A 26,828-nucleotide genomic window follows, 5' to 3' on the forward strand; every position below is an offset into this window, starting at 1 on the left:
CCAATGCCCACATTTCAAGGAAAAGCAGCACCGTGGGCTGGGGTCAGAGTCTGGGCCAGGGCCAGCCCCCGCCCCGGCCCCGCCCACATTCCAGCGAGCTCCGCCCCCGGGCAGCGCGCGCCGCCGCTGCCGCCGCCGCGCGCGCTCCGCCCCGCCCCTGCTGATGACGTCCGCTGCCGAACGGGCCGGGCGGGCTACATTGAGCCTTGTGCTTCCGCGGGCTCCGGGGTCGCTGGGGCTTCGTGGTGCGGGGGGCTTACGGTGTTTCGCCCGTTTCCTCACCTCTCCGGTGCTGTCTCGCGGCGTCCTGCGTGGCCTGCGTTTCAGCGGGAGGCCAGGGAAGGGGTGAGTGTTGGCGGGAGCGGGATGGGACCGGCCGGGAGCGCGCTCCTCTCTCCCGGGCCTTGTCTGGGCGGGGGCGGCGCGGGCACGTGCGCGCCCCTCCCCCGCTCCGCCGACCGCGCGGCCCCGGGTGCTGAGGGGGGAGGGAGGCGGCGGATGAGAGCCGAGAGGAGAGGATGTGGAGGAGGAGGAGGAGGCTGGATCCAGGGTGCGTGGGTGTATGTCCGGGAAGTCTCCGAAGCGGTTACCTGGAATTTGGGTATGTGTGTGTGGGGGTTCTCCCCCGCTCGTTGAGGGGATGGGGGTCCCTTGAGCCCCAGTAGCCAGAGCTTTCAAGATGTGAAGCTTCATGGCCTGTGATGGGATTGGAGAGGAGATTTGGCCCCGGCACCAGCAAGTTGTGGGTTTACCAACGAGAATCCTGGATTCTCCCTCCAACCTGTCGCCATCCCGACCGAGCCCCTCCTCTGTGAAGGCTGAGTAGGGTTTAGAAAGGTTGGGGGTATTCCAGGGATGGTGCCCGAGTTCAAGCAGCGGAGGTGTGAGACAGTGCAGGGTGGAGTGGAAAGCTTAGGAAAGTGAGAAAAGCTGGTTTGGTGGGTTGTGGTCAGATTGCAGGAGACAATGAAGTTTATATCATACCATTTTTCTTGTTATGATGTAATTATGTTAAAAAATACAAAGTAGAGGAGAAAAATATCACCAATAATCCTTAGAGTTTGATATATGTTTACTAGTATTTTCACCTAAACTTTAAACGATTAGAGATTACCTACAATTTTCCATTCCTTTTTCTGGTTAGCATGTAAAATGCAGTGTAATAAGTAGGATGCAGCAATATCATTTCCTCTTTCTTAATAAGCAAGTAGCAAGTGTTCTTAATAGAAAACTTAAAAAAATAAAAGCAAAATGAGGAAAAGTACCCATAGTTTCCCTGTCTACAGGGATTATCATTGAGGGTATATTTTTGGCTGTATATATTCTTTCAAAGATAGAAGCAGATGATGCCCCAATTAGGAATTCAGTTTTTATGAGAAACCTTTGAAGGTTTTATGTAGATAAGCAGCATAATCTGACTGCTAGGTGGAGACCAGTTAGGATGCAGTACCTTAAACTAGGTCCTGCGTGTACCTTGAACTAGGGCGGTGGAAACAGAGAAGGGTAGAAAGATTAAAAATATATTTTGGAGGAAGAATGGACAAAACTTGGAAATGGATTGGTTAGGGAAATGGAGAAGTCTTTGCTTTTCAGTATTTGTTTTGAGCATCTGTGAATAGATGGTGACATTTGCCGAGAAAGAGAAGAATGGTGGAGAATTTCGAGGTGGGAAAAATCATGAGTTTTGTTTTGGATGTATTAAACTTGAGGTGCATATTAGTTATAAAGTTGGTATGTTGAGGAGGCAGTTGGATGTACCGGTTTGAAACTCACAGAAGAGCGAGCCTAGAGCTGGAGATAAAAATTTGGGAGTGCTCAGTATATAGGTGATACTAACGTTTTGGGAATATATGAGATCACTTAGGGAGGAAGAGTATAGATAAGAAGTGAAAATCGAGCCTCTGGCACTCCAAGACTGCTAGAGGAAGTTTGAGTACAGAACAGGAAGAAACAGCAGGTAAGAGAAAAAGCAGGAGACTGATGTCATGGAAGCCAAAAGAGATAAGTTTCTGGAAGATGAATTGGTTCTTTTATCAGCATGTCTAAGATGTTTGGTAAGAGGCTCCATTGGCATCGTGGAGGTTATTGGTTTTGGTCACTGGTAGTACTATCCAGACTTCTAGAATTGGAAGTTGGAAATCAGATTGGAACAATTGAATGGGATGTGAGGAAGTGAAGACAGGGAGTGTGAATTAGAAAAAAGTACCCCTTCTTCAAGACAGGTTATTTCCATTCACCCCAAAACTAAATTTGATAGATGAAAAACTGATGCCTTGTTTAATTTTTCTATTCCTTGTTTACTAATATGGTTGAAGATTTTTTTTCACATTTATTGACCATTTGTGAATTTCTGTTCTGTCCTCTGTGCTGCTGCTGCTTTTTAATCATTTTCTAATTTATTGTTAAGAGTTCTTTAGATAGTAAAAATATATAACTGACATAGTAGAATCATACAATATTTGTCTTTTTGTGACTGGCTTATTTAATTTAGTATAATATCCTCCAGGCTCACCCATGTCGTAGCATGTGTCATAATTTCCTTTTTAAGGCTGAATAATATTCCAGTGTATGTCTATATTTTGTTCATCCAAGTGTCACTGAACACTTGGGGTGCTTCATGTTTTGGCTATTGTGAATAATGCTGCTAAAAATGTAGGTGTACAGGTATCTGTAAATATCTGTTCAAGTCCCTGCTTTCAGTTCTTTTGGATATATATCCAGAGGTGAGATTGCTGGATTATATGGTAATTCTATTTTTAATTTTTTGAGGAATTGCCACACTATTTTCTTTTTTTAATCCTCACCTGAGGACATTTTTCCATTTTTTGTTCAGATAGAGTGGGAGGGAAAGAGAGAGGAAGAGGGAGAGAGAGAGAGAAACATGGACATGAAAGGGACACATCGAGTGTCTGCCACCAGCATGACCAACCAGGACCAGGGACAAACTGCAACTGAAGTACACGTTCTTAGCGGGATGCAACTGGGGTCTCTCTGGACCACAGGCCAACGCTCTAACTGCTGAGCCAAACCGGCCAGGGCGCCACATTACTTTTTTTTATTTTTTTTTTGGTACGTGCCCCTAGTGGAAACTAAACCCAGGACTCTGGGTCCACAGGCCGACGCTCCCAACTGATGAGCCAAACTGGCCAGGGCGACCACGCTGTTTTCTATAGCAGCTGCACCATTTCACATTCCAACCAACGGTGCACAAGAGTTTGAATTACTCTACATCTTTGCCAGTACTTGTTTTCTGTTTGATTGTGGCCATCCTAATGGGTGTAAGATGATATCATTATGGTTTTGATTTGCACTTTATTAATGTTAGTGATATTGAGCCACTTTTCATGTGCTTATTGGCCATTTGTATATCTTCTTTGGAGAAATCTATTCAAATTATTTGCCCATTTTTGAATTGGGCTGTTGAGTTTTAGTTTTCTCTATTTTCTGGATATTAATCCCTTATTAGATATGTGATTTGCAAATATTTTCTCTCATTCTTTGTGTTACCTTTTTATTCTGTTGATAGTATCTCTTAATGCACAAAATTTAAGAATTTTCATGAAGTACAATTTGTCCATTTTTCTTTTTTTATTATTATTTTTTCTAGCACGGAGGGAGGTACAGAAGGAGAGAGGAAGAGTGTCCATTTTTTTTTGTTACCTGTGCCATTGTCGCCATATCTAAGAAAAGCATTGCCAAATCCAATGTCATGACACTTTTGTCTTGTTTTCTTCTAAGAGTTTTATTTTAGTCTTAAATTAAGGTCTTAGATCCATTTTTTTTAAATATGGTGTTTAATAAAAAATTTTTTTTCCTTTAATGATTTTAGAGAGAAAGGAGGGGGGGCGGAGAGAGAGGTAGAAACATCGATGAGAGAGTACATCTATCAGCTGCCTCCTGCATGCCCCACACTGGGGATTTGGCCTGGGCATGTGCCCTGATTGGGAATCGAACTGCCTACTCTTGGTGCGTGGGTTGATGCTCAACCACTGAACCACACCACCTGGGCAAGTCTTACACATTTTAAGTTAATTTTTGTATGTGGTGTTGGATAAGGGTCTGATTTCATTCTTTAAAATTTTTTTAATTGCTTGTAAATTTTATTTTTTATGTTTTTATTGATTTTAGAGAGAGAGGAAGGGAGAGAGAGAGAAACGTTGATATGAGAGAGAAATATTGTTTTTGTTGCCTCTCGAACATAACCACAACCAGGGATTGAACCTGCAACCTAGGTATGAGCCCTGACTGGTAATTGAACCTGCAATCTTGGCATATTGGTATGATGCTCTAACCAACTGAACTACTTGGCCATCAGCACTGTTTGTTGAAAGGACCATTCTTTCCCCCATTGAATGGCCTTGGCTCCCTTGTCAAAAATCATTTGACCATGTATTCAAAGGCTTATTTTTGGTCTTAGCTTTTTAGTAAGTTTTAAAATCAGAAAGGTCAAGTTTTGTTCTTTTTGATGATTGTTTTGGTTATTTAGGGTCCCTTGAAATTCTGTATAAATTTTAAGATAGGTTTTTTTATTTATGCAAAAAATGTTATTGGGATTTTGATAGGGATTTCATTGACTCTGTAGGTGGCTTTAGGTAGTATTGACATTTTAGCAATATTAAGTCTTATCTATGAACATGGATGTATCTCTATTATGTCTTCTTTCATTTCTTTTACCAATTTTTAGCAGTTTTCATTGTACAGGTCTTTCACTGCCTTGGTTAAGTTAATCCCTCAGTATTTTATTCTTTTTGATGCTATTATAAATGAAATTGTTTTTGTAGTTTCCTTTTCATATTGTTCATTTTTCATGTATAGAAAACAGATTTTTAAAATTTGAGAGAAAGAGAAGGAAACATCAGTTTGTTATTCCACTTATTTATGCATTCATTGGTTGATTCTTGTATGTGCCCTGACCAGGGATCGAACCCAAAACCTTGGTGTGTCCAGACAACACTCTGAGTTATCAGGCTAGGGTGAAATGCAAGTGATTTTTGTGCCTTGACTTTGTATCCTGCTACTTTGCTGAATTCATTTATTCTAACAGTTGTTTTTTGTTAATCCTCACCCAAGGATATTTTTCCATTGATTTTTAGAGAGAGTGGGAGGGAAGAAGAGAGACAGAGAGACATTGATGGGTTGTCTTCCACATGACCCCAACTGCAGCTGAGGATCCAACTTGCAACCCAGGTACATGCCCATGATGGACTCGAACCTCAGACCCTTTGGTCTGCAGGCTGTTGCTCTAACTGCTGAGTCAAACTGGCCAGGGCTATTCTGACAGTTTTTTGGTGTGTAAATTTTAGGGTTTTCTAGGTATAAGATCATAATAAAATGCTTTCATATTCATTTAATGGATCCACTGTAATTTTCTATGGACTATTTCCAGGTTTTTATCATAAAATATACAGGAAGAGGACAACTAACATTTAAAGTTTTAGATCTTAAGTGCAGCCCACATATGATGTACATCATCCTGCCTTGAGAGTATTTCCTTAGGATAGATTCTCAGAAATACCTGATGCTCCTTTCTTTTGACCATAGATTTTTTTTTCTTTTATTTTTAAAATTATCTTTATTAATTTGTTTTTGTTACAGATGTTTCTCCTTTTTCCCCCATTGCCACCCTCCTCCCCATTCCCCCTGCCCCATCCCTAGCTTTGTTGTCTATTTTCATTGGTTATGCATACATACATATAAGTTCTGTGGTTTATCTCCCCCCCCAACATAGATTTTTGTTTTATTCTTCATTATCACCTCCTTAAATTGCCTTCCATCTCCTTGCCACCTTTCATTATGTTTTTTTAAATATGTTTTTATTGATTTATTTTAGAGAGAGAGAGGAAGGGGGGGGAGAGAGAGAGAGAAAGATAGAAAGATAGAAACATCAGAGAGAAACATAGATCAGCTGCTTCCTGCACACCCCCTACTGGGGGTCAAGCCTGAAACCCGTGACTGGGAATTAGTAACTTCCTGGTGCTTAGGACGATACTCAACCAACTGAGCCACACCAGAAGGGCTCATTCTGTTTTCTTCACTGCTACCAAATGTAGAGTGAGGATCGTTGCACTTTTCCCTCATGAAAACAAGACAGTGCAGATTGTTTCTATATCATTTGTTCTGTGGGTGTTAGAAAAAAAGTTTTTGAAGGCTAAAGTGCACTTCATGGATAAGTTGGAACTTAATTTGATTCTTGAAGGGTAGAATAGCATTTCAGTAAGTGGAAAGAAGGCAGAGGTAAACTATTAACCCATTAGAAGGTAATTGGGAGATGTTCAGGCATGTGAACTTTGATGACTACAGATGAGAGGTAGAACTAGTTCTTCTAGGCAAGGATTATTTATTCTGCTTATCTGAAGAGTGAACCAAGATTTTAGGGACACTGGTGATTTTTATCCGTTTTGTAAAAATTAGTGTATTAGAGGTTGTATGTATACTTTTTATTGAGCTATAAGGCACATAATGTAAAATTCACCATTTTAAAGTGTGTAAATTATATTCACAAGGTTGTGCAACCATTACTATCTAATTCCATAACTTTTCCATCATCCAAGAAAGAAATTCCATATCTATTAGCAGTCAGTCCCAGTTCCCTCTCCCCTCATCCCCTGGCAATCACTTTCTGTGTCTTGATTTATTTGCCTGTTTGTGGATATGTCATATAAATAGATTCATATAACATGCGACCTTTTGTATCTGGATTCTTTAACTTATGATATATTCAAAGTTTACCCATGTATTGATACCTCATTCTTTTTTATTGCTTAATCATATCCCTTTGTATGAATTGACCACATTTTATTCAGTCATCAATTGGTGGACATTGAGATTGTTTTTACTTTATCACTATTATGAATAATGCTGTTATAAACATTCAGGTTTTTGCATGGACACATGTTTTCACTTTTCTTGGATATATACCTATGAGTGGAATTGCTGGGTTATAGGTAATTCTGTGTTTTAAGTTTTTTGAGGAGCTGCCAAAATGTTTTACACAGTAGCTGTACCATTTTACATTTCTGCCAACAGTGTACAAGGGTTCCTATTGCATCTTCTTTAAACATTTTTGGCAGACTATATAATATTTAATAGTTATGTGTGTTTAAACAGCTTTGTTGAGGTACAATTTGTATATCACAAACTGCACATATATAAAGTGGACAGTTTGATAAGTTTAGACATACACCTGTGAAACCATTAACACAATCAAGATAGTGAACATATGCATCATCCCTGAAATTTTACTTATGCCCCTTGGTAATCCCTCTCTCCCCATTCCCTGTCATTGCCCCTTCCCCTGGCAACTGCTGATCAGCTTTCTGTCACTAAGACTGGTTTGCATTTTATATAAATTGAATCATTGTAGTATATATTTTTTTCTAAGCTGGCTTCTTTCACTCAGCATCATTTTGAGATTAATTCACTTTGTGTATATCAGTTCATTTCTTTTTATTAATGAATAATAGTCTATTGTATGGATATTTCACAATTTGTTTATCCATTCACCTGTTAATGGACATTTAGGTTGTTTCTAGTTTCTGGCTATCACAAATAAAGTTGCTGTGAACATCTGTGTACATGTTTTTATATGGACATATGCTTTTATTTCTCTGGGGTAAATGGCTGAGTCATATGGTAGTGTATCTTTAACTGTTTAAGAAACTGCCAAACTATTTTCCAAAGTGGTTGTCCATGTTTTTACATTCTCACCAGTAGTGCATAAGAATTCCAGTTGTTCCACACTCTAATTGTGTTCTTTTCAACATATAGAGAAGTATGAAGAAAACAGAAAGAGACTTAAAGATACCTATAATCCTCCCAGATGGTTCCTTTTGGCATTTTCCTCTTCCAAATAATTCGTGTACATGATTAGAAAATTCAAACATTGTAGTAAGGAATAAAATGAAAAAGCAAAACCACTACCTAAAGGCAGTTATTATTAATTGTTTTTGATCTTCTAGAAAAGCTTACACAAACATATACCAGCATCTCTTGTCTCTTTTTCTCGTCTGGTTTACAACAGAAAGAATCAAAGTATATACATTGTTTTGCACCTTGGTTTTTTTCATTTTAAAATTTATTTTAGAGGTCTCTCTATATCAGCACATTAAAAAATTTTTAAGGAAGGGAGTGGGAGAGAGATAGAAACATCCACGAGAGAGAACTTCAATTGGCCACCTCCTGCATCTCCCCTACTGGGGATTGGGCCCACAATGTCGGCATGTGTCCTGACTGGAAATCAAACCGGTGACCTCTTGGTGCATGGATCAACCACTGAGCCATGCCAGCTGGGCTATATCAGCACATTTTTAATGTTTTTAAAATTGATTTTTTAGAGGAAAGAAGAGAGAAATAGAAACATCAATGTGAGAGAGAAACATCAATCGACTGCCTCCTGCACATCCCCTACTGGGGATAGAGCCTGCAGTCTGGGCATGTGCTCTCACCAGGAATTGAACCAGGACCTCTCAGTCCATGAGATGATGCTCAGTCCACTGAGCCACACTGGCCAGGCTATATCAGCACATTTTAAAATAGTTGCATTACAGTCTTACAGTAGTACAATCAGTTTGTCTATAGGAAGACACAAATTTATTCAGTGCAATTGGTATAATAGGGAATTGTTTGAGTAAATGTGAAATTCACATATATATGTGGGGTTTTTTTTTTATCCTCACCCGAGGACACTTTTCCATTCTTTGTTCAGGTAGAGTGGGAGGGAGAGAGAGGAACAGAGAGAGAGAGAGAGAAACATCGATGTGAAAGGGACACATCGAGTGGCTGCCACCCACACGACCAACCAGGGCGGGGGACAAACTGCAACCGAGGTACGTGCCCCCAGCGGGAACCGAACCCGGGTCTCTCAGGACCGCAGGCTGATGCTCTAACCGTTGAGCTAAACCGGCCAGGGCTATATGTGTGTTTTTTAAAGAGAGCGAGAAAGGGAGAGAGATACATCCATGTGAGAGAGATAACATACTTCGGCTGCCTCCTTCATCCCCCCCCCCCGGGGATTGAGCCTGAAACCTAGGCATGTGCCCCAACCAGGAATTGATCTGGGCGGGGCCTCTCAGTCCATGGGATCACGCTCAGTGCATTGAGTCACACTGGCCAGGCAAAGTCAAATTTCCTATGTGTGATTTATCTGCAAGAAATGTTAGGTGAGTGCAGGAAACTGTACCTGCTGAACTAAGCCATGGAAAGAATTACACAAGCCAAATACAGGCATACACCACAAACACCTTCCAGAGACCTCAGTTGACTGCTGTGTTATGAACCACACCCATCTACATCTGATGTTGCAGCTTTGTTGATTTCATATTACCCTTCTACCACTGGATAGTAACTCACCAAACTGCAAACTTGCAAACCCACTAACCACCACAGCAAACTTGAGGTCTTTTTCAAGGTAAAATGCCCTATTGTAGCATTTATATGTTTCTTAACCATTTAGCATGTGTAAAACTGCTACCATTATAATTAGATCCCTTTTTTTATGTCACTCATACAGTTTTTGAATGCTGTACTTCTACTCTATTTTTCCCATAAGCCTCATGATTTTTATGATACTGTTTTACAGTGTGTTACTTTTTAGAAATGCATATGTCACATTATAGCAGAACTGTTATTCTGTACATAATTTATTTTTAAAGTTTTTTTTAAAAAAGGTGATAAACATCATATATACTAAAGAATACATAAATACGGAAGTATGTATTAAAGAATAGTAGTAAAGCAATAAATGCCTGCTTAGCTGCCACCCACCTTATAAAACAGGAAATTGCTAGTACTTTTGAACTTCCTTTATGCCCCTCACTGACCATTTTATACTTTTTTGAATATCTGAACTATTTCATGATAAAATTAAATGTAAAAGTATTAAAACTCTATAGTGCCCCCCCAACTGGTCTTCCTAGTGAATGTTGATCACCCAGCTCACATACCTGGGATAGGATAATCTATAAATAGATTTCTTTTTAAAGTCAATGTCCTTGGGTTTATGATTGTTATTTTTTACAATAGCTTTGTTGAGATCTAATTCACATGCCATAAAATTCACTCTTATAAAGTATAAGATTTAGTTTTTTTAAAATAAATTCACAAAGTTGTACAACCATCACTGTATCTAATTCCAGAAAAATTTCATTAGTAGGTAAGTTTTTGTGATGGGTAGATTTTCCAGATTAGGCAGTGTTGATATAAAGAAAAACTAATTTTCTAAGACATTAAAAATGTCTTAGGCTTTAAGGTGCTTGTTTCCTTTCTAGAATCTTGGCTCTGTATAGAAAGGCATAAGACTTATCCCCATAGGATTTATTGTCAGTTTGACATCTCCAGGGAAAAGTCCCTATTTAGTGAGGTGTGCAAGATTTGGCTCATTTTATATAGTGTCAGTGACTGTGTCCATGAGCTTGACACAATCTTGATCTGGTCCACTTTCTTTTTCCTCTCCAACGTGGATATGTAGACAAGTTTTGTTTCCTTTTTGCTTCTCTTGGAAAGAAAACTTTTATGGCTTCACAGATGAAACAATAGGATTGTCATATGAGTCAGAACTATCATTTTATACAATTCCAGTGATCTTCGTCTTAAAAGGTCTTCAAGGACGATCATATAGCCTCCCTTTTGTAAACTTAAGAATTTATCTGAAATATCACAAAACCCTTAAATATCCCTGGTTCACTCTTCCAGAAAAATTATGTTGAAGTGATGGGGTAAAGGAAAAGTAAAACATACCTAAGGCCAGTTCTCCAGTTGTTACACTGATGAATAGAAACAGTGGCATGGTTAATATAGGATAGCCCTTTTATTCTAAACTCTTTTATTAGAAACACTACTGGCCTGAATGGATCCTGGGACTGATGTTATATAGCAACGTGTGTGGTCTTAAACAGTTTTATTTATAATAAAAAAAGTATTTTGATCTGGAAATAGATACTTCAATAATGAAACAATACTTTTTTTTTTTTTTTTTGGTTGATACTCACTTGATATTTTTTCCATTGATTTTTTTTTTTTTTTTTTTTTTTTAAGCGATAGTGGAAGAGAGGGGGAGAGAGAGAGAAACAGAAACATTTCCTAACCAGGGCTGGGGATAGAACCTGCAACCCAGATATGTGCCTTTCACCAGGAATCGAACCCATGACCCTTTCTTTGGTGTGTAGGCTGACTCTCTAATCACTGAACCACACTGGCCAGGGCTGAAAGGGTACTATTTGAGTTCAGTTATTTAGCATTTTCATTTTGCTCAGCTTTTTACATGTCATATTGGGAATGGCCCACATCAGTTTGATGCTAATGATCAACCTGTGACAGCTTCTCGCCATTCTGGTCCAGTGTAAAGTTGTAATTATTTTTACTTAAAAGACCTGTTTTTTCCCCAATTCCAGATAAGCTGAAGAAAAATTGATTATGTTGACCAACAAGTGAGAACATATTCAAACAATTTTGTGTACAAGACCTGGCTTAGGATAATTAGGATAGAGTTTTTGTCAGTACCAATTGTAATGAAAATCAGAACACAATCTTCTTTCTTTTAGATTTCCCTTTATCTGAGTCTTTCCTATGATAGGTTAGTTCAGATGGCTTGTAGTGTGAAAAGTAAGCATCAGTTGGGGGAGAAAATTAGCTGTATATATGTTATCTATATCAATGGGAGATGAGTTTTATGAGTAATTTTCAAATAGAGGGAAAAAATTAAATTGACATTGAAATATATATATTTTTTTTATCCTCACCCGAGGACGTTTTTCCATTTTTTGTTCAGATAGAGCGGGAGGGAGAGAGAGGAACAGAGAGAGAGAGAGAAACATCGATGTGAAGGGACACATCGAGTGGCTGCCACCCGCACGACCAACCAGGGCCGGGGACAAACTGCAACTGAGGTATGTGCCCTTAGCGGGAACCGAACCCGGGTCTCTCTGTACCGCAGGCCGACGCTCCAACCGCTGAGCCAAACCGGTCAGGGCTGAAATATATTTTGATTCTTTTGATTGGACTTTTTTATGCCTAATGATTTTTCTTGAGTATAATATTAAAATGGATATATATTTTCAGAATACCCATTGAACTATCTTTGGGAAGCCTAGATAGTCTTGGGGTAAAACCTGCTACTATTTTTATTTTATTTATTTATTTTTAATTTTTTCTCTTTATTGATTTTAGAGAGCAAGGAAGGGAGGGGAGAGAGAGAGAAACATCAATGGGAGAGAACATCAGTTGGCCACCTCCTGCATGCCCCCTCCTGGGGATTTGGCCCACAACCTGGGCATATGCCCTGACCAGGAATCGAGCCAGCGACCTCTTGGTGCATGGGTCAATGCTCAACCACTGAGCCACACCAGCCAGGCAATAGTCTGTTATTTATTTATTTATTTATTTATTTATTTATTTATTTATTTCTTATCTTGTTAAAAAAAAAAAAACAAGAACATATCTTGTGTTATTTTTCTTCTTCTAATCTGTACTTCTTAATCCCATCACCTTGTTCGCCCATTCTCCCAATCCCCCTTCCATCTGGCAACCAACAAAATGTTCTCTGTATCTATGAGAATGTTTCTGCCTGTTCAATTTGTTTGTAGATTCCATTGTCGATAGATATGTATTCATTGCCATTTTGTTTGTTCATATATTTTATCTTTTCAAAAAGACCCTTCATCATTTCATATAATAGCGGTTTGGTGGTGATGAACTCCTTTAACTTTTTCTTGTCTGGGAAACTCTTTATATGGCCATCGATTCTAAATGACAGCTTTGCAGGACAGAGTAACCTTGGTTGTAGGTTCTTGGTTTTCATCACTCTGAATATTTCTTGCCACTCCCTTCTGGCCTGTAAAGTTTCTTTTGAGAAATCAGCTGACAGCCTTATGGGAACTCCCTTGCAGGTAACTAACTGCTTTTCTCTTGCTGCTTTTAAGATTCTCTTTGTCTTGAGCCTTTTGCATTTTGAGGATGATGTGTCTTGGTGTGGGCCTCTTGGGGTTCATCTTCTTTGGGACTGTCTGTGCTTCCTGGACTTGTATGTCTGTTTCTTCACCAAGTTAGGGAAGTTTTCTGCCATTATTGTTTCAAATAGGTTTTTGATTTCTTGTTTTCTCTCTTCTCCTTCTGGCACCCCCAAGATGTTAATGTTGGCACACTTGAAATTGTCCCAGAGGCTCCTTACACCATCCTCATTTTTTTGGATTCTTTTTTCTTTTTGCTGTTCTGATTGGGTGTTTTTTGCTTCCTTATATTCCACATCGATGGTTTGCTTCTTGTCTTTACCTACTCTACTATTGAATCTGTGTAAATTATTCTTTATTTCAGTTAGTGCCTCCTTCATTTCTGACTATGCATCCTTCATTTCTGACTGCTCCTTTTTATGCTCTTGAGGTCCTCACTAAGTTCGCTGAGGTTCTCACTAAGTTCATTGAGCATTCTTATAAGCAGTATTTTGAACTCAGCACGTGTCAGGTTGCTTATCTCCATTTCGCCTATTTCTTTTCTTGGAGTTTTGTTCTGTTCTTTCATTTGGGACCTGTTTGTCTCCTCATTTTGGCTGCCTCTCTGTGTTTGTTTCTGTGTATTACTTAACGAGAGGTATGGGGCTAGCTGAGACCAGATGCTGCTTGTTTGAAAGAATTTAGGAAAACCTGAAGCAGGATACAAGACAGGTCAATCCTATAGTTAAGCAACTGGCAACAGCTTGGGTGGGCCTGAAAGTTGGGTGGGGCGGGGCCTCAGGGAGTCACCAGGGCGGGGCAACCAGTGTGAGCCAAGTTGTTGGAGTCCCAGATATGGCGGCTGTCTGCTGCTCCAGGGAAGGGCTCACCAAAGGAGCAAAGGCCTCTGACAGCATGTTTGTCCCGGAGAAAGCCCCCTCTCCAGCCTTTGTTCCAATGCCAGACAGCTCAGTTCTTCCCTGTATGTCTCTGGCACCCCTCGAGCTGCCTCCCCTCCAAGCTTAGAGGGAGTGAGTCAGAAAAGTTTGTGCGTGGGCCCTTTAAGAGGAGCTGCCAGGGGCTCCAGCTGCCTCAGCCTCCCTGAGCCTCAGTTCCCGCTGGTTTTTCCAGCCAGAAGAAATGGGGATTCTCTTCCTGGCACTGGAACCCTGAGCTGGGCACCTGGTGTGGGACGGGGATACCTCAGTCCTCAGGGAGGACCTTCCCAGCCGAGGTATCCTCCTGATTTTTATCCCCCACACGTGGGTGTTGGACCAGCCCGTCTCTCTCCGCCCCTCCTACCAGTCTCGATGTGGCTGCTGCTTTAATTCCGTAGTTGTAGGACTTCCAGTTAGATTGATTTCAGGCGTTTTTGAATGATGGTTGTTCTGTACTTTAGTTGTAACTTTGATGTGGTTGTGGGAGGACGCAATACCGTTTACCTACGCCGCCATCTTGACTGGAAGTAATAGTCTGTTACTTTAATTTCCTTTTTGAGCCATGAGTCATTTAGAATATCATATTTTCCATAGCATAGTTTTTGTTAATAATTTCATATTTAATTTTATTAGGACCAGAGAATATGACTATAAGGTTTTCACATTTTGTAATTATTATTATTATTATTTTTTTATCCTCACCCGAGGACATTTTTCCATTTTTTGTTCAGATAGAGCGGGAGGGAGAGAGAGGAAGAGAGAGAGAGAGAAACATCGACGTGAAAGGGACACATCGAGTGGCTGCCACCCGCACGACCAACCAGGGCCGGGGACAAACTGCAACCGAGGTACGTGCCCTTAGCGGGAACCAATCCCGGGTCTCTCCAGACCGCAGGCCGACACTCTAACCGCTGAGCCAAACCGGCCAGGGCACATTTTGTAATTATTGAAACTTCATTGTATCCTATTAGGATTTAATTTTAATGACATTTTATAGATATTTCAAATGGATTGTTCTGCTGGGTTCAGAGCTGTATATATCTTAAATCTGGCTTGTTAATCTATATCATCTGTAATTTTATCTGTTGTCTTGATCTTTTAAATTTCTAAGAAAGATATGTTCAAATTCTATTATGATTGTTTCCTAAATTTTCCTTGTATTTCTGGTTTGTTTTGTATTATATATATTTTGATACTATGTTGTTATGACATGTCTTTGTGATTGTGTCTTTCAATAGTAGCAGTATTTATTGTTTTTGCCTTGAATTATTGTCTTTTTAATCTTGCCATGCCCTGCTATCTTTTTGTTTGCACATATGTGTTCATAACTTTGCACATCTCTTTATTTTAAACATTTAGTCATAGTGCTCTTGAAAGTGTAGCAATATGAACAAATAAATGTATATGTACAGTATTGTGGAAAGCATGATGAAAGCTGGTGTAAGCTAGCAGTTATATTCCCTGTTGGTTTTTATTTTTTGGCATGTATTCTAGTTATCCATTAATGTATTCAGCAAATTATTTATCGAGAGCTTACAGGAACTTTATAGGGGGGAGATAGGGAGAGCTACACTGGATGGTATGATCAGGGAAAGGCTTTCTCAGATAAGGTGGACATTTGAGTTGGGATCTGGTAGAGCTAACCTAGGAGAAGAGCATTCCAGAGAGAAGGAACCATAAGTCCAGAAACCCTAAGGAAAGATTGAGGTGTATTTGAGGAACAGAAAGAAAACTGTTGTGTCTGGATGTTAATGGTTAAGAGTGGAGAGGGAGGCAGGGCCCAATTCATGTAAGATCTTGTAGGTCATGTTAAAAAGAGTGATTTTATTCTAAGTGTTATGGGAGGCCATTGAAGATTTCAAGCAGGGGATGATATGATCAGATAAATATTTTTATAGCCTTTTTCTAAATTGAGGTATAGAAATATACATTTAGTAAAATACACAGATTTTAACTGTATGGTTGTATGAGTTTTCACGATTGGATATTACCCATGTAACCACACCCTTACTAAAATATAAAATATTTCTCTTACTCCAGATAGATCCTTATTCCTCTTCCCAGTCAATCTCCATCACCAGCAACTCACTACTATTCTCTTTTCATTCACCACAGATAAATTTGTCTGTTTTAGAACTTCATATAAGTGGAATCATTTTATGCACTCTTTTGTGTCTAGCTTTTTTTACTTACTGTAATGATTTTGAGATTCATTCCTGTTGTTTGGATGAGGAGTACATTGGATATACCACAGTTTGTTTACTCATTCTCCTGATTTGGTTTTGTAGATATTTTTGAAATGTCTCTGGCTGATAGAGGAGAATGGATTGTAGATTCTCTCATTCAGATATTTTATAAAGCAATGCTGGTTGTCATGTTAACAGAGGGGAAAATATTTGGTTGGAAATAAAAGCTAAAGAAACAGGGCCAAAGAATTATAAAATGATTATGAACATCTTAGAACATTTGTCTATACGGAAGCAGATCGAAAATCATTGTGCTGCTCCTCCCTATTCCCCTTTTTAAATCAAATCGGAAAAGTTGTCAAATGAGAGCACAAAATTGGACCTTATCTACTTTTACTCCTTCTGCCAAGAATTGGCCACTTCTTGGAAGATGAGTCTGCAAGACAGGGTTCTGGGACTAGGTTCTAGGGGTTCTAGGTTTTCTCTGACATGAGAACTAAAACTCTTTACTGAGAATTTCCAGTGACTATATATTACATACTTTTAATTATATAGTTTTTAAAAAGTATTTTTCTCTTGGGGCTGATTTCAAAAGAATATTTTGAAATATTCTTAATATTTTTAATATTAGAATATTAAAAGGTTTTGTTTTGTTTTTGGTCTTTAACCTTTTTCAAGAACTCATAGTTTATGTTATTTGAATGGGTGTGGTACAGGGTAGTTTTGCTTTCTTACTTTGTATATGAGGGAAAAAAGTATATTTTTTAAGGTTAAATGAACAAGATATACTGTTTATAATGAGGCTGTTTAAGTGAGATAAAAATTTTAAATTACAGGAATCAGCATTACATATATTTTTATATTAGATTTGATCCCATGGTATAGAGAAAATCCTTTCTCACAGACAAATTTTAAACAAGAACAGATTATTTTTAAATGGTTCACAGTAACATCTCAGTATTCTTTTTAATTTCATCTGATTCAAAACCTAAAGAAGATTAGTGAGACATTTTGTTTTAGAGTTGAATCTGACAATATCTAACAACTACTCACATTTCCTTTTCATAAATCTCGAAGCCAGACAAGAAGAATCCAAAACTTAGTATTACCATGAGTCATTTGTTACACATTCCATTCACTTATTTATTACATTATCATGGCAGCATGCCTTGGCAGATGTGCCTAGCTCTAGCTAGCATATACTTGAATGTAGCCATGTGTATACTTAAGTGTTGTTCTTGGTAGACTGAAGAGGATCTGAATTATTTAAACATGCTCAGTACATAAATTATTTATTTATTTTTATTATTTTTTAAATCCTCACCTGAGGATATATTTCCATTGATTTTTTTTTTAGATAGAGTGGGAGAGATAGAGAGAGAGCAACATTAGTGTGAGAGAGACACATCAGTTGGTTGCCAGAGATTGAACCCAGAACCGAGATACGTGCTCTTAACTGGGAATTGAACCACGACTCTTTGGTGTGAGGGCCGACACTCTAACCACTGAGCAAAACCAGCCAGGTCAAGAATGTAAAATATTTTATTGCTGACTTGTTTATATTGATTGCAGTATAGTTAGAATGATAATATTTTGGGTATATTGGTTGAATAAAATATATTATTAAAATTAATTTTACTCATTGTCCTCTTTAAATGTGGTTGCTACATTTAACTCAGTTGGTTAGAACATCATCCTCATATGTCAAGGTTGTGGGTTCGATCCTCTGTCAGGGTACATACATTGGTTAATGAATGCATAAATAAGTAGAATAACAAATCGATGTCTTTGTCTCACACTTTGCCCTCTCCTCCCCCCCCAAATAAATAAATAAAATAAATAAATAAATGTGGCTGTTAGAAGATGTTAAATTTGTTTGTGGCTCACCTTATATTTCTTTTAGACAGTTTTGGTCTGGATAGCGTATCCTACATTGACTCATGAAATGTTAATAAGTGCTCAATGAAATATAGTTTGAAAGAGGAGCAGTGTCCAGTAGAACTTTTTGCAATGATATAAATATTCCATGTGTGTGCTGTTCAATATGGTAGCTACTGGCCACTGATGACTGTTGAGTATTTGAAATGTGGCTAGTTCTGAAATTTGAAATATGGAACAAAGCTGAATTTTAAATTTTATTTAAATATATATTTTTTTTTATTGATTTTTTTTTTTGAGAGAGAGTCAGAAACATCTATGTGAGAGAGAAACACAGATCAGCTGCCTCCTGCACTCCCCCCACTGGGGACCCAGCCCGAAACCTGGGCATGTGCCCTGACCAGGAATTGAACTGGGACCTCTCAGTCCATGGGACGACACTCAATCCACTGAGCCACACCAGCTGGGCTAATATTAATGAACTTAAATAGCCACGTATGGGTAGTGCTAATGTATCAGGACAGTACAGATCTAGAAGATTAATTGGATTTTAATATAAGTCTGTACAGTTTGTGTTTACTATGAGTAATAAATGATCAGTAACAATATTTATTGAGTATTTGCCTGTTCTGTAGCAGGTACTGTGTAAGTACCAGAGAAAGGATTTGTATAATAAATTATTTATTGAGACTTTAATGATAATGTTCATATTTTGTAATACGCTTGATGCATTGTGAATTCCAAGATACTGTGTGGGCTTACCATGTTTTCACTGAAGTCTAGTTTCTTTCCTTTTCCTTATGCTGGCCCTTCTGTGAAAGCCTGGCTCCTTTGGAAAAGTCTGAACAGTGTGCTGCTGTGCTTCCTTGTTAAAGGATTTTCTCTTGAAAGGAAACCTGTGCTTTGTAACAGATAGTGATGAGGATGATGATTTTTTTTTTTTTTATCCTCACCCGAGGATGTTTTTCCATTTTTTGTTCAGATAGAGTGAGAGAGAGAGAAACATCGATGTGAAAGGGACACATCCAGTGGCTGCCACCCGCACGACCAACCAGGACTGGGGACAAACTGCAACCAAGGTACGCGCTCTTAGCAGGAACCAAACCCGGATCTCTCTGGACCACAGGCTGATGCTCTAACCACTGAGCAAACCCGTCTCCAGGGCAGATGATGATATTTTTTAGTAAACTTTTGAAGTTGTGCTTTTTGGCTTTAAGGGGATATGTGCACATTTACACAGACTTTTAAGTGTCAGTATTTATTCCCTTTGTATGTGTATAGACATGTATTTATAAGTACTAGTATCAGGCTGTGTTATTAATTTATTTATTATTGCTTCACAGTGAAGAACAGATGTCATCATGTCTGGAATCAAGCGAACAATCAAAGAAACTGACCCTGATTATGAGGATGTATCTGTGGCCCTTCCAAATAAGCGGCATAAAGCAATTGAGAATTCAGGTAGAAATGCACCCATCTTAGGAAATTTTGTGTTTCTTTGTTGGCACATGCCTCCCTGTGAGATTTATGGTAGCTAAAATGAAGTGCATTTCCACTGTTGTATTTTTTAAAGGTCTGTGAGAGGGATTAATAACAAAGTGCTCTGTTTAAGGATAGCAATACACCATGTGTGTGGCATGAAACAGAGGAACAGTCAGTAATGAGACAGACTATCAGTTTCAGCTATCATTGTATATTAGGTATAATCACAAAGTCTTATGTGTAATACAGTGTGGTATCATGTGAGATGATTATAGGTGGTACATGGATTCAGGTTTTTTATATATTATAGTTATATATTATTTTAATGTCTATAGAAAGGATGATGGTCTCATGAGACGTCATTTCATGACTACTGTTGCTAACGATAAGGCTAAAATTACTTTAAAATATTATTTGTTTTAATTAGATCTTTCACATGGTTCTCATATGTGGTAGGTATCTTGAAGGTGGTATATGAATGATGGAAATTTGGGAAACATTGATCTAGTTTACCCCTGCACATAGGGGCTAGTAGTTAAGGCTCAAGAGCATTAAATTACTTGCTCAAGATCATGTAATTAGTTGCTGAGCAGATCAGTTAAATGTCTGTAATTACCCAGAATATTTTAAGCTATCTCAAAAAATAGGAGCTAAATTTGAGTTTTTAAAACAAATTATTACTGAAATTTATTGTTTATTTAAATAATATATCTGTGTAAGTTAATACTTATAGCTGAATAAAGAAGGCATCAAAGTCATAGAAAAGGTATTGCAGCTCCACAAAGATGAGGACCTCTAGAGTTTAAGTAGTAAAGAAAATTCCTCTCTCTGTACTCTGTAAGTACAGTCAAGTCAAATTATACCCCACCCCCAGAAGTCTTTGTGGACCAAAAATTATCAAATCTAATTCAGTAATGCAAATATTTTACTGCAACTCCCTCACCCCCCATTCAGTTGTAATTTTATTTACAAGGAAATGTTTCTTTTCAGGAAACAATCCAAATAAATGTGAAAGAATCATAAAACTCAAATGTGTCACATGGCCTAACTTTTTAAAAATAAAAACAAGAATAGGGAAAACTGAATGTTTCAGTAAACATCATAATTTCAGTTTAAATCTAGTTTAAGTTCCCAAGCACTCAGCCTAAACAGGGACAGTTTTTTGTTATTGAGTCACAATTTTCTATTCTTCCTCTTAGTGTCCATACTCTACCTAATTCCTAGTCATATTTTTATTTTTTCAGAGTAGATTTGGTAGGATGCTTCCTTTGCTTGTATTGTTTTATTTTGTTTTTACTTATTCCATGAAAGAGAGAATTTAGAAGAGTTTCTTCTTGAGGAGCTTATGCTAAAACAGATCATTGTCTTTAGGGAGACTTATTGTCTCTTCTAAGTGTATCAGCTACACTGGTTTTTGTATACAAGATTTGTTTAAAGAAAGATATGTACATTAATTCTAGAAAATATTCTTTACCTCAAATGAGAAAAATCAGTCCTTTGCCTCTATGCATATATAATCTACAAGAATGTTTATACCATTACTAGTTTTAAATAGACAATCTAATGGCATATTTTATAGGGAAAAAGTGACTGGGGTGATCAAAGGGTCCAAATTTTCTCTGTAATTTTTCATATATTCCAAAGAATGGGTGGTGATTTTTTTCATCTTACACAGGATCATGGATCATTTTGTAAAATCCCAGGTTGTTCAAGTAGTAATTTGGCCCTTCTTTTTTTTTTTTTAATTCTCTTGTATCAAGCTACATTTTATATTCTGATAGTTTTAACTCTTTGAGTAGACATCATCTAAATTCTATCAACTACAGATGCATTTTCTTTTCTTTTTAATTCTTTACTCATTTCCTTGGGTAGTTGTGATTAGAAACTGCTGAATTGCTTGCTACATATTTCTCTATAGAAGGAAACTTCCTGCACTCTTATAAACTGCTCTCATGTTACTGCTGTAGCTAACTCTTTGCATTCTTTCTCCTAAGTCACCAAATTTTTTTTCAGAATCATGGTTTTTTTTTTTATTTTTTGGTAATTTTATGTTGATATAATTTCAGACAGGAAAATTGCAAAAAGTACCAGCGTTTTTGTTTTTTTTAATCGAGATTAATTACCAGTTGTTTACATTTTTCCTCCTTTGGTTTATCATTCTTTCTCCCATTCAGGTGCAAGCGCACACAGATATATATGCACATCATTCTTTCTAAATCATTGGGAAAGGACACATGTAAACACTTTTGTGTATTTCTGAGGACATTTCTCGTATGTAACCATAGTATAGTTATCAAAAGCAGAAAATTTTAACATTTATCCATTATATATATTATCTAATCTGTGGTCCCTATTCAAGTTTTACTGGTTACCCCTGTATTGTATTTTATAACTATTTCTCTCTCCAGGATCCAATCCAGGATCACACAATGCATTTAGTTGTCATATTTCTTAAGTCTCTTTTAATCTCCTCAACTTTCTTTGATTTTAGTATTTAAATAGTAATGTTTGAATTATATAGGCCATTTAGTTTGTAGAATATTCTTCAGTTTAGGTTTGTCTGATGTCCCTATGATTAGATTCAGCTTTTTTTTAGTAGGAATGCCAAGAGTGAAGTAGTCTTTTCAATGCCTTATATCAGAAAATACACGAGGTCAGTTTGCCCCAATATTAGCGATGTTAACTTTTTATCATTGGTTAAGATGGTGGCCACTAGGATTCTCCACTTCAGAGTTATTGTCTTCTGGCTTTCTTTTCTGCTTGCTGATTTAAATCACGACAACCACTGAATAACTAGACCATGGATTATTTTATGTTCTTTGTGTAGCTCGAGATGCTGCTGTGCAGAAGATTGAGACTATTATCAAGGAACAATTTTCACTTGAAATGAAGAATAAGGAACATGAAATTGAAGTCATTGACCAGGTATAATGATAAATTAAAAAAAAAAAAAAAGCTATTGAAAAAGTATCTATACATGATGACTTGGAAAAAAAACCTATTGAGATAGAATCATGGTTTGTTTTTCCCCTTTGCTATTTTTCTAAGAAAAGCTTTCTCATTTTTGGAAAAAAGACATGTTTTTCTTGTTGGATTGTTTTTAAGTGAAATTGCGGGAAAAGATAAAGAGAAAAAATTACCTGGAATTTTATCCCAAAAGATAATTCCTCTTTGCTCCTTTTTTTTTTTTTTTGGTATGTGCCCCTGGTGGGACACTCTGGTCCGCAGGCCAGCGATCCAACCGCTGAGCCAAACTGGCCAGGGCTCCTCTTTGCTCTTGTGCTCAAATCTTTGTGGGCATTTCAATGACTACGCATGTGTACACATAAAAATATATATATTAATATATCTGTATACTCTTGCAAAAACATTGGTTTTTGTTACTTTTAGATCCTTGCCAACCTGATCGGTGGAAAATGGTCGTTTTTATTTGTCTTTGATTATTAGAGAGGTTGAACTATTTTTGGTCATTTGCATTTCTTATTTTATGAATTATTTGTATATCTGTCCTGTCATTTCCGTTTTTTAAAGTAATGAGTTGATACTTGTTTTTAGCGACTGATTGAGGCAAGAAGGATGATGGATAAACTTCGTGCCTGCATTGTTGCAAACTACTATGCTTCTGCAGGACTTCTAAAAGTTTCTGAGGTAACTTTTCCTCATATGCAATCATTTCTGGACACCCATATTTGTTGTGTGAAGGGGGAATTAGTGTTGATGTGTACTTCTAGCCTTTGAAACATTTTTTATATTGACCTTTATAATTCAAGAAGCCTAGCTTACTTTCATTGCAATGTACATAAACTTACTGTGTTTAACCATAATCCTTTTTTTTTCTTTCCTTTTTTTGTTAATCCTCACCCAAGAATATTTTTTCCATTGAATTTTAGAGAGGGTAGAGAGTGAGAGAGACATCGATTGTTGCCTCCCACATGCACCCTAACCAGGGCTGGAGATGGAACCTGCAACCCAGGTATGTGCCTTTGATTGGGAATCAAACCCATGACCCTTTGGTTTTCAGGCCAACGCTCTAACCACTGAGGCACACCGGCCAGGGCTCAACCATAATCCTTTCATGGTATTTCTCTACATTGTCAGTAATCCTAAATAACATTTTTTCTTTTTACTTAATCCCTCTCCTACTAATATTTAACAATATTGTTAGGCTTTGCAGATATATACAAAAGTAACTTGCGTTATCTAACCTCTTCATTTGATTATGGTTGGCTTTGGAATAAATTGTAGATTGATTAGTTTTCCTTTGACCTTTTACTGCTAATGAATACAAATTTTTTTTTTGTTTCAGTAGATTTGCCTGTATAAGAAGCCCTGATTTTCCCCTACTTTTTATATTTTTCAAATATTCAGAAAAAGTTAAATAAGCACCTGTTAATACATCACTTAGAACAGTTTTAACATTTTGCCATATTTGCTTTATTTATTTTAGTTTTCTCTAAAACATTTGAAAATAAATTCCAGTCATCATGACACTTCACCCCTAAATATTTAATTACATATTTTCCAAAGGCCATTCTTCTATGTAGTCACAATACCTGAGAGAATGATTCACTAATATTATCTGTTAACCAGTCCATATTCAAATTTTCCCAGTTGTTTCCAATATATTTTTTAAAGCTGTTTGTTGTGTTTTATATTTTTTAAACTATTTTTTTATTATTATTTTTTTTTAGAGAGAAAGGAATGGAGAGAGAGATAGAAACATCAATGTGGGAGAGACACATCAATCAGCCACCTCCTGCATGCCCCACATTGGAGATCGAGCCCACAACTCGGGCATGTGCCCTGACCAGGAATCGAACTGGGGAACTGGGACCTCTCAGTACATGGGACAACACTCTCTCCACTGTGCCATAAGGGCTGGGCTGTTGTTTTTTTTTAAACACGGATCTAATCAAGGTTCATAGCTACATTTAGCTACTTGTTTTTCTAGTTTCTTTCTTTCTTTTTTTTTTTTTAATCCTCACTTGAGGATATTTTTCTGTTTATCTTCAGATAGAGTGGAAGAGAGAGAAAGGAAGGGAGAGAGAAACATTGAAGTGAGAGGGACACATCAACGGGTTGCCTCCCTCATGACCCTGACCAGGGCCTGGGATGAACCACAACTGAGGTACGTGCCCTTGGCAGGAATCGAACCCGCAACTCATGGATCCAAGGGCCAATGTTCTGCCGCTGAGCCAAACTGGCGAGGGCTCTAGTTTTCTTTTTTTTTTTTATATCCTCACTTGAGGACATTTTTACATCCATCTTCAGATAGAGTGGGAGGGAGAGAGGGAGGAAGAGAGAGAGAAACATCTATGTGAGACAGACACATTGAGTGGCTGTCACCCACATGACCCCAACTGGGGCCAGGGACAAACTACAACCGAGGTCCATGCCCTTAATGGGAACCGAACCCAGGACTCTCTGGTCCGCGGGCCGATGCTCTAACTACTGAGCCAAACCGACCAGGGCTCTAGTTTCTTTTTATCTAGACTGTTCTCCCACCTATTTTTCCCCCAGGATATTGACTTACTTGAAGAGACCAGGGCATTTATCTTGTAGAAACTATATCCCACATTTTTAATATATTTTTTCGTTTGGGTTATTCCTTCATTCTCTCTCTTTTTCTATAAACTGAAAGTCGTATCTAAAGATTTGATTAGATTAAGGTTAAATCTTTTTGGCAATAATACTTCATAGGTGATGCTATATACCTCATGTTTCACATCAGGAAACATAACAATCAGGTTGTCCTACTGTTAATCATAACAATGTAATCATTTGGTTACTGTGATTACTACTAGATCGCTGCAGTTATAAAGGATAGGGATAAGATTGAACGGAAACAGAACAGATTGACATTTTGATAATTTTAGCATAACTTTGTTCTTTAAAAAAATTTTTTTTTCTTGAGTTTTTTTTCCAATTAGAATTAGGTAACTCTTCTTTTGGACAGTACTGTCTCTATGAGAATGGGGTTGAGGTATGATAGCATACTGCTTTGCATTGATCCCTGTGGTTTTTACAGATAAGAGGTACCTTTCATATTTAGGTGTTCACGTCATCCCATGGAGCTTTAGGGTAACTGGTATTGGTGATATTTCTGATGTTGTTTCAGAGAAATCTGAAATATTATTTGAGTTTAGTTTTTTGTTGTTGTTAATCCTCACACGAGGATATTTTTCCATTGATTTTTAGAGAGAATAAAAGGGAAAGAGGGAGGGAAGGTGGGGAGTGTGGAGAGAGAGAGGGAGAAAGAAAGAAACAAACAAACATCTATGTGAGAGAAACATTTCGATTATCTGCCTCCCGCATGACCCTGACCAGGGTGGGGGATTGAACCTACAACTCGGGTACATGCCCTTGATTGGGAATCGAACCTGCGACCTTTTGGTCCGAGGGTTGATGCTCTTACCACTGAGCAAAATCAGCCAGGGCATGAGTTTAATTTTAGATGTTAGGTAGTTGTTTCTTCCATTGCAGGAGTTTCCATGAAACATTTGAGTCTGCAGCTCCCATAACGAATTACCACAAGCTTGGTTGGCTTTAAACAACAGGAATTTATTATCATGATTCTGGAGCCCAGCAGTCCAAAATAAAGGTGTTGGTTGGGGCAAGCTCTCCCTAGCCTTCTCCTCGCTTCTAGTGGTTGCTGGTAATCCTTAGTGTTCCTTGGTTTGTAGCTGCATCGCTCTAATTTCTGCCTCTGTCTTCACATAGATGTTTTCCCTCTGTGTATCTTCTCTTTCTATGTTCAAGTTTCCCTCTTAAAAAGAGCACTAGTCATGGATTAGGGCAGGGGTGGAGAACCTCTGGCCCGTGGGCCAAATAAGGCCCGCGAAATCAATACCAGCTAACATCACACGCCTTACCAAAGAGAAGCAGTTCCAGCCATCACATTAGGGGTGAGTTAATTAAATGTTTGACCAATATAGCAGGCTAATTTTTAAGTTGATAATTTTGTATGGCCTTCCAATAATGTTATAAATATCCACATGACCCTTGGCAGAAAAAATTGCCCACCCCTGGATTAGGGCCTACCCTAATCCGAATGACTTCATCTTAACTTGATTACATCTGCAGAGATCTTGTTTCCAAATAAAGCCACATTCACAGGTTTAGGGTGGACATGAATTTTTGGGAGACACTGTTTAACCCAGAACAAATTCTGATGTCATTTGTTATGTGGCTTGCTGTTGGATTCAGCAAGATACATAATGATCCAGTGGTTGCATGACATAGGACTAACTAACTACCTGAAGAGCTGGTTATTCATTTAATGTTTTGTTCTGTTTATTTTTTCTTTCTTTCTTTACTACTAGCCATTTTGAGTTGTGCTATTTTATGGTCTAGAAATACACTGACTTTTATCTTGTTATATTCTGATTAGGACGTATTCAATTATAAGATCTGCCATTTTACCC

General features: G+C 37.9%; 1 protein-coding gene across 6 annotated transcripts in view; it reads left to right on the forward strand.

The window, feature by feature from the left end:
* The first annotated feature begins 225 nt into the window (after positions 1-225).
* Positions 226-26,828, forward strand: part of YEATS2 (YEATS domain containing 2) — a 99,041-nt gene continuing 72,438 nt past the window's right edge. For 2 of the 6 annotated variants that reach the window (XM_036242815.1, XM_036242816.1), the window contains exons 1-4: positions 227-345; positions 19,266-19,383; positions 22,232-22,329; positions 22,960-23,052. In XM_036242815.1, the coding sequence (XP_036098708.1) occupies positions 19,284-19,383; positions 22,232-22,329; positions 22,960-23,052 (291 nt within the window). In that variant the 5' untranslated portion in view covers positions 227-345; positions 19,266-19,283. Of the gene's footprint in view, positions 346-577; positions 602-19,265; positions 19,384-22,231; positions 22,330-22,959; positions 23,053-26,163; positions 26,310-26,828 lie in introns of those variants that run through there. The other 4 variants (XM_036242811.1, XM_036242812.1, XM_036242814.1 and 1 more) reach the window with 4 other exon arrangements.

The sequence above is a fragment of the Molossus molossus genome, unplaced genomic scaffold (assembly GCF_014108415.1).
Source record: "Molossus molossus isolate mMolMol1 unplaced genomic scaffold, mMolMol1.p scaffold_m16_p_5, whole genome shotgun sequence".
NCBI classification, from domain to species: Eukaryota; Metazoa; Chordata; class Mammalia; order Chiroptera; family Molossidae; genus Molossus; species Molossus molossus.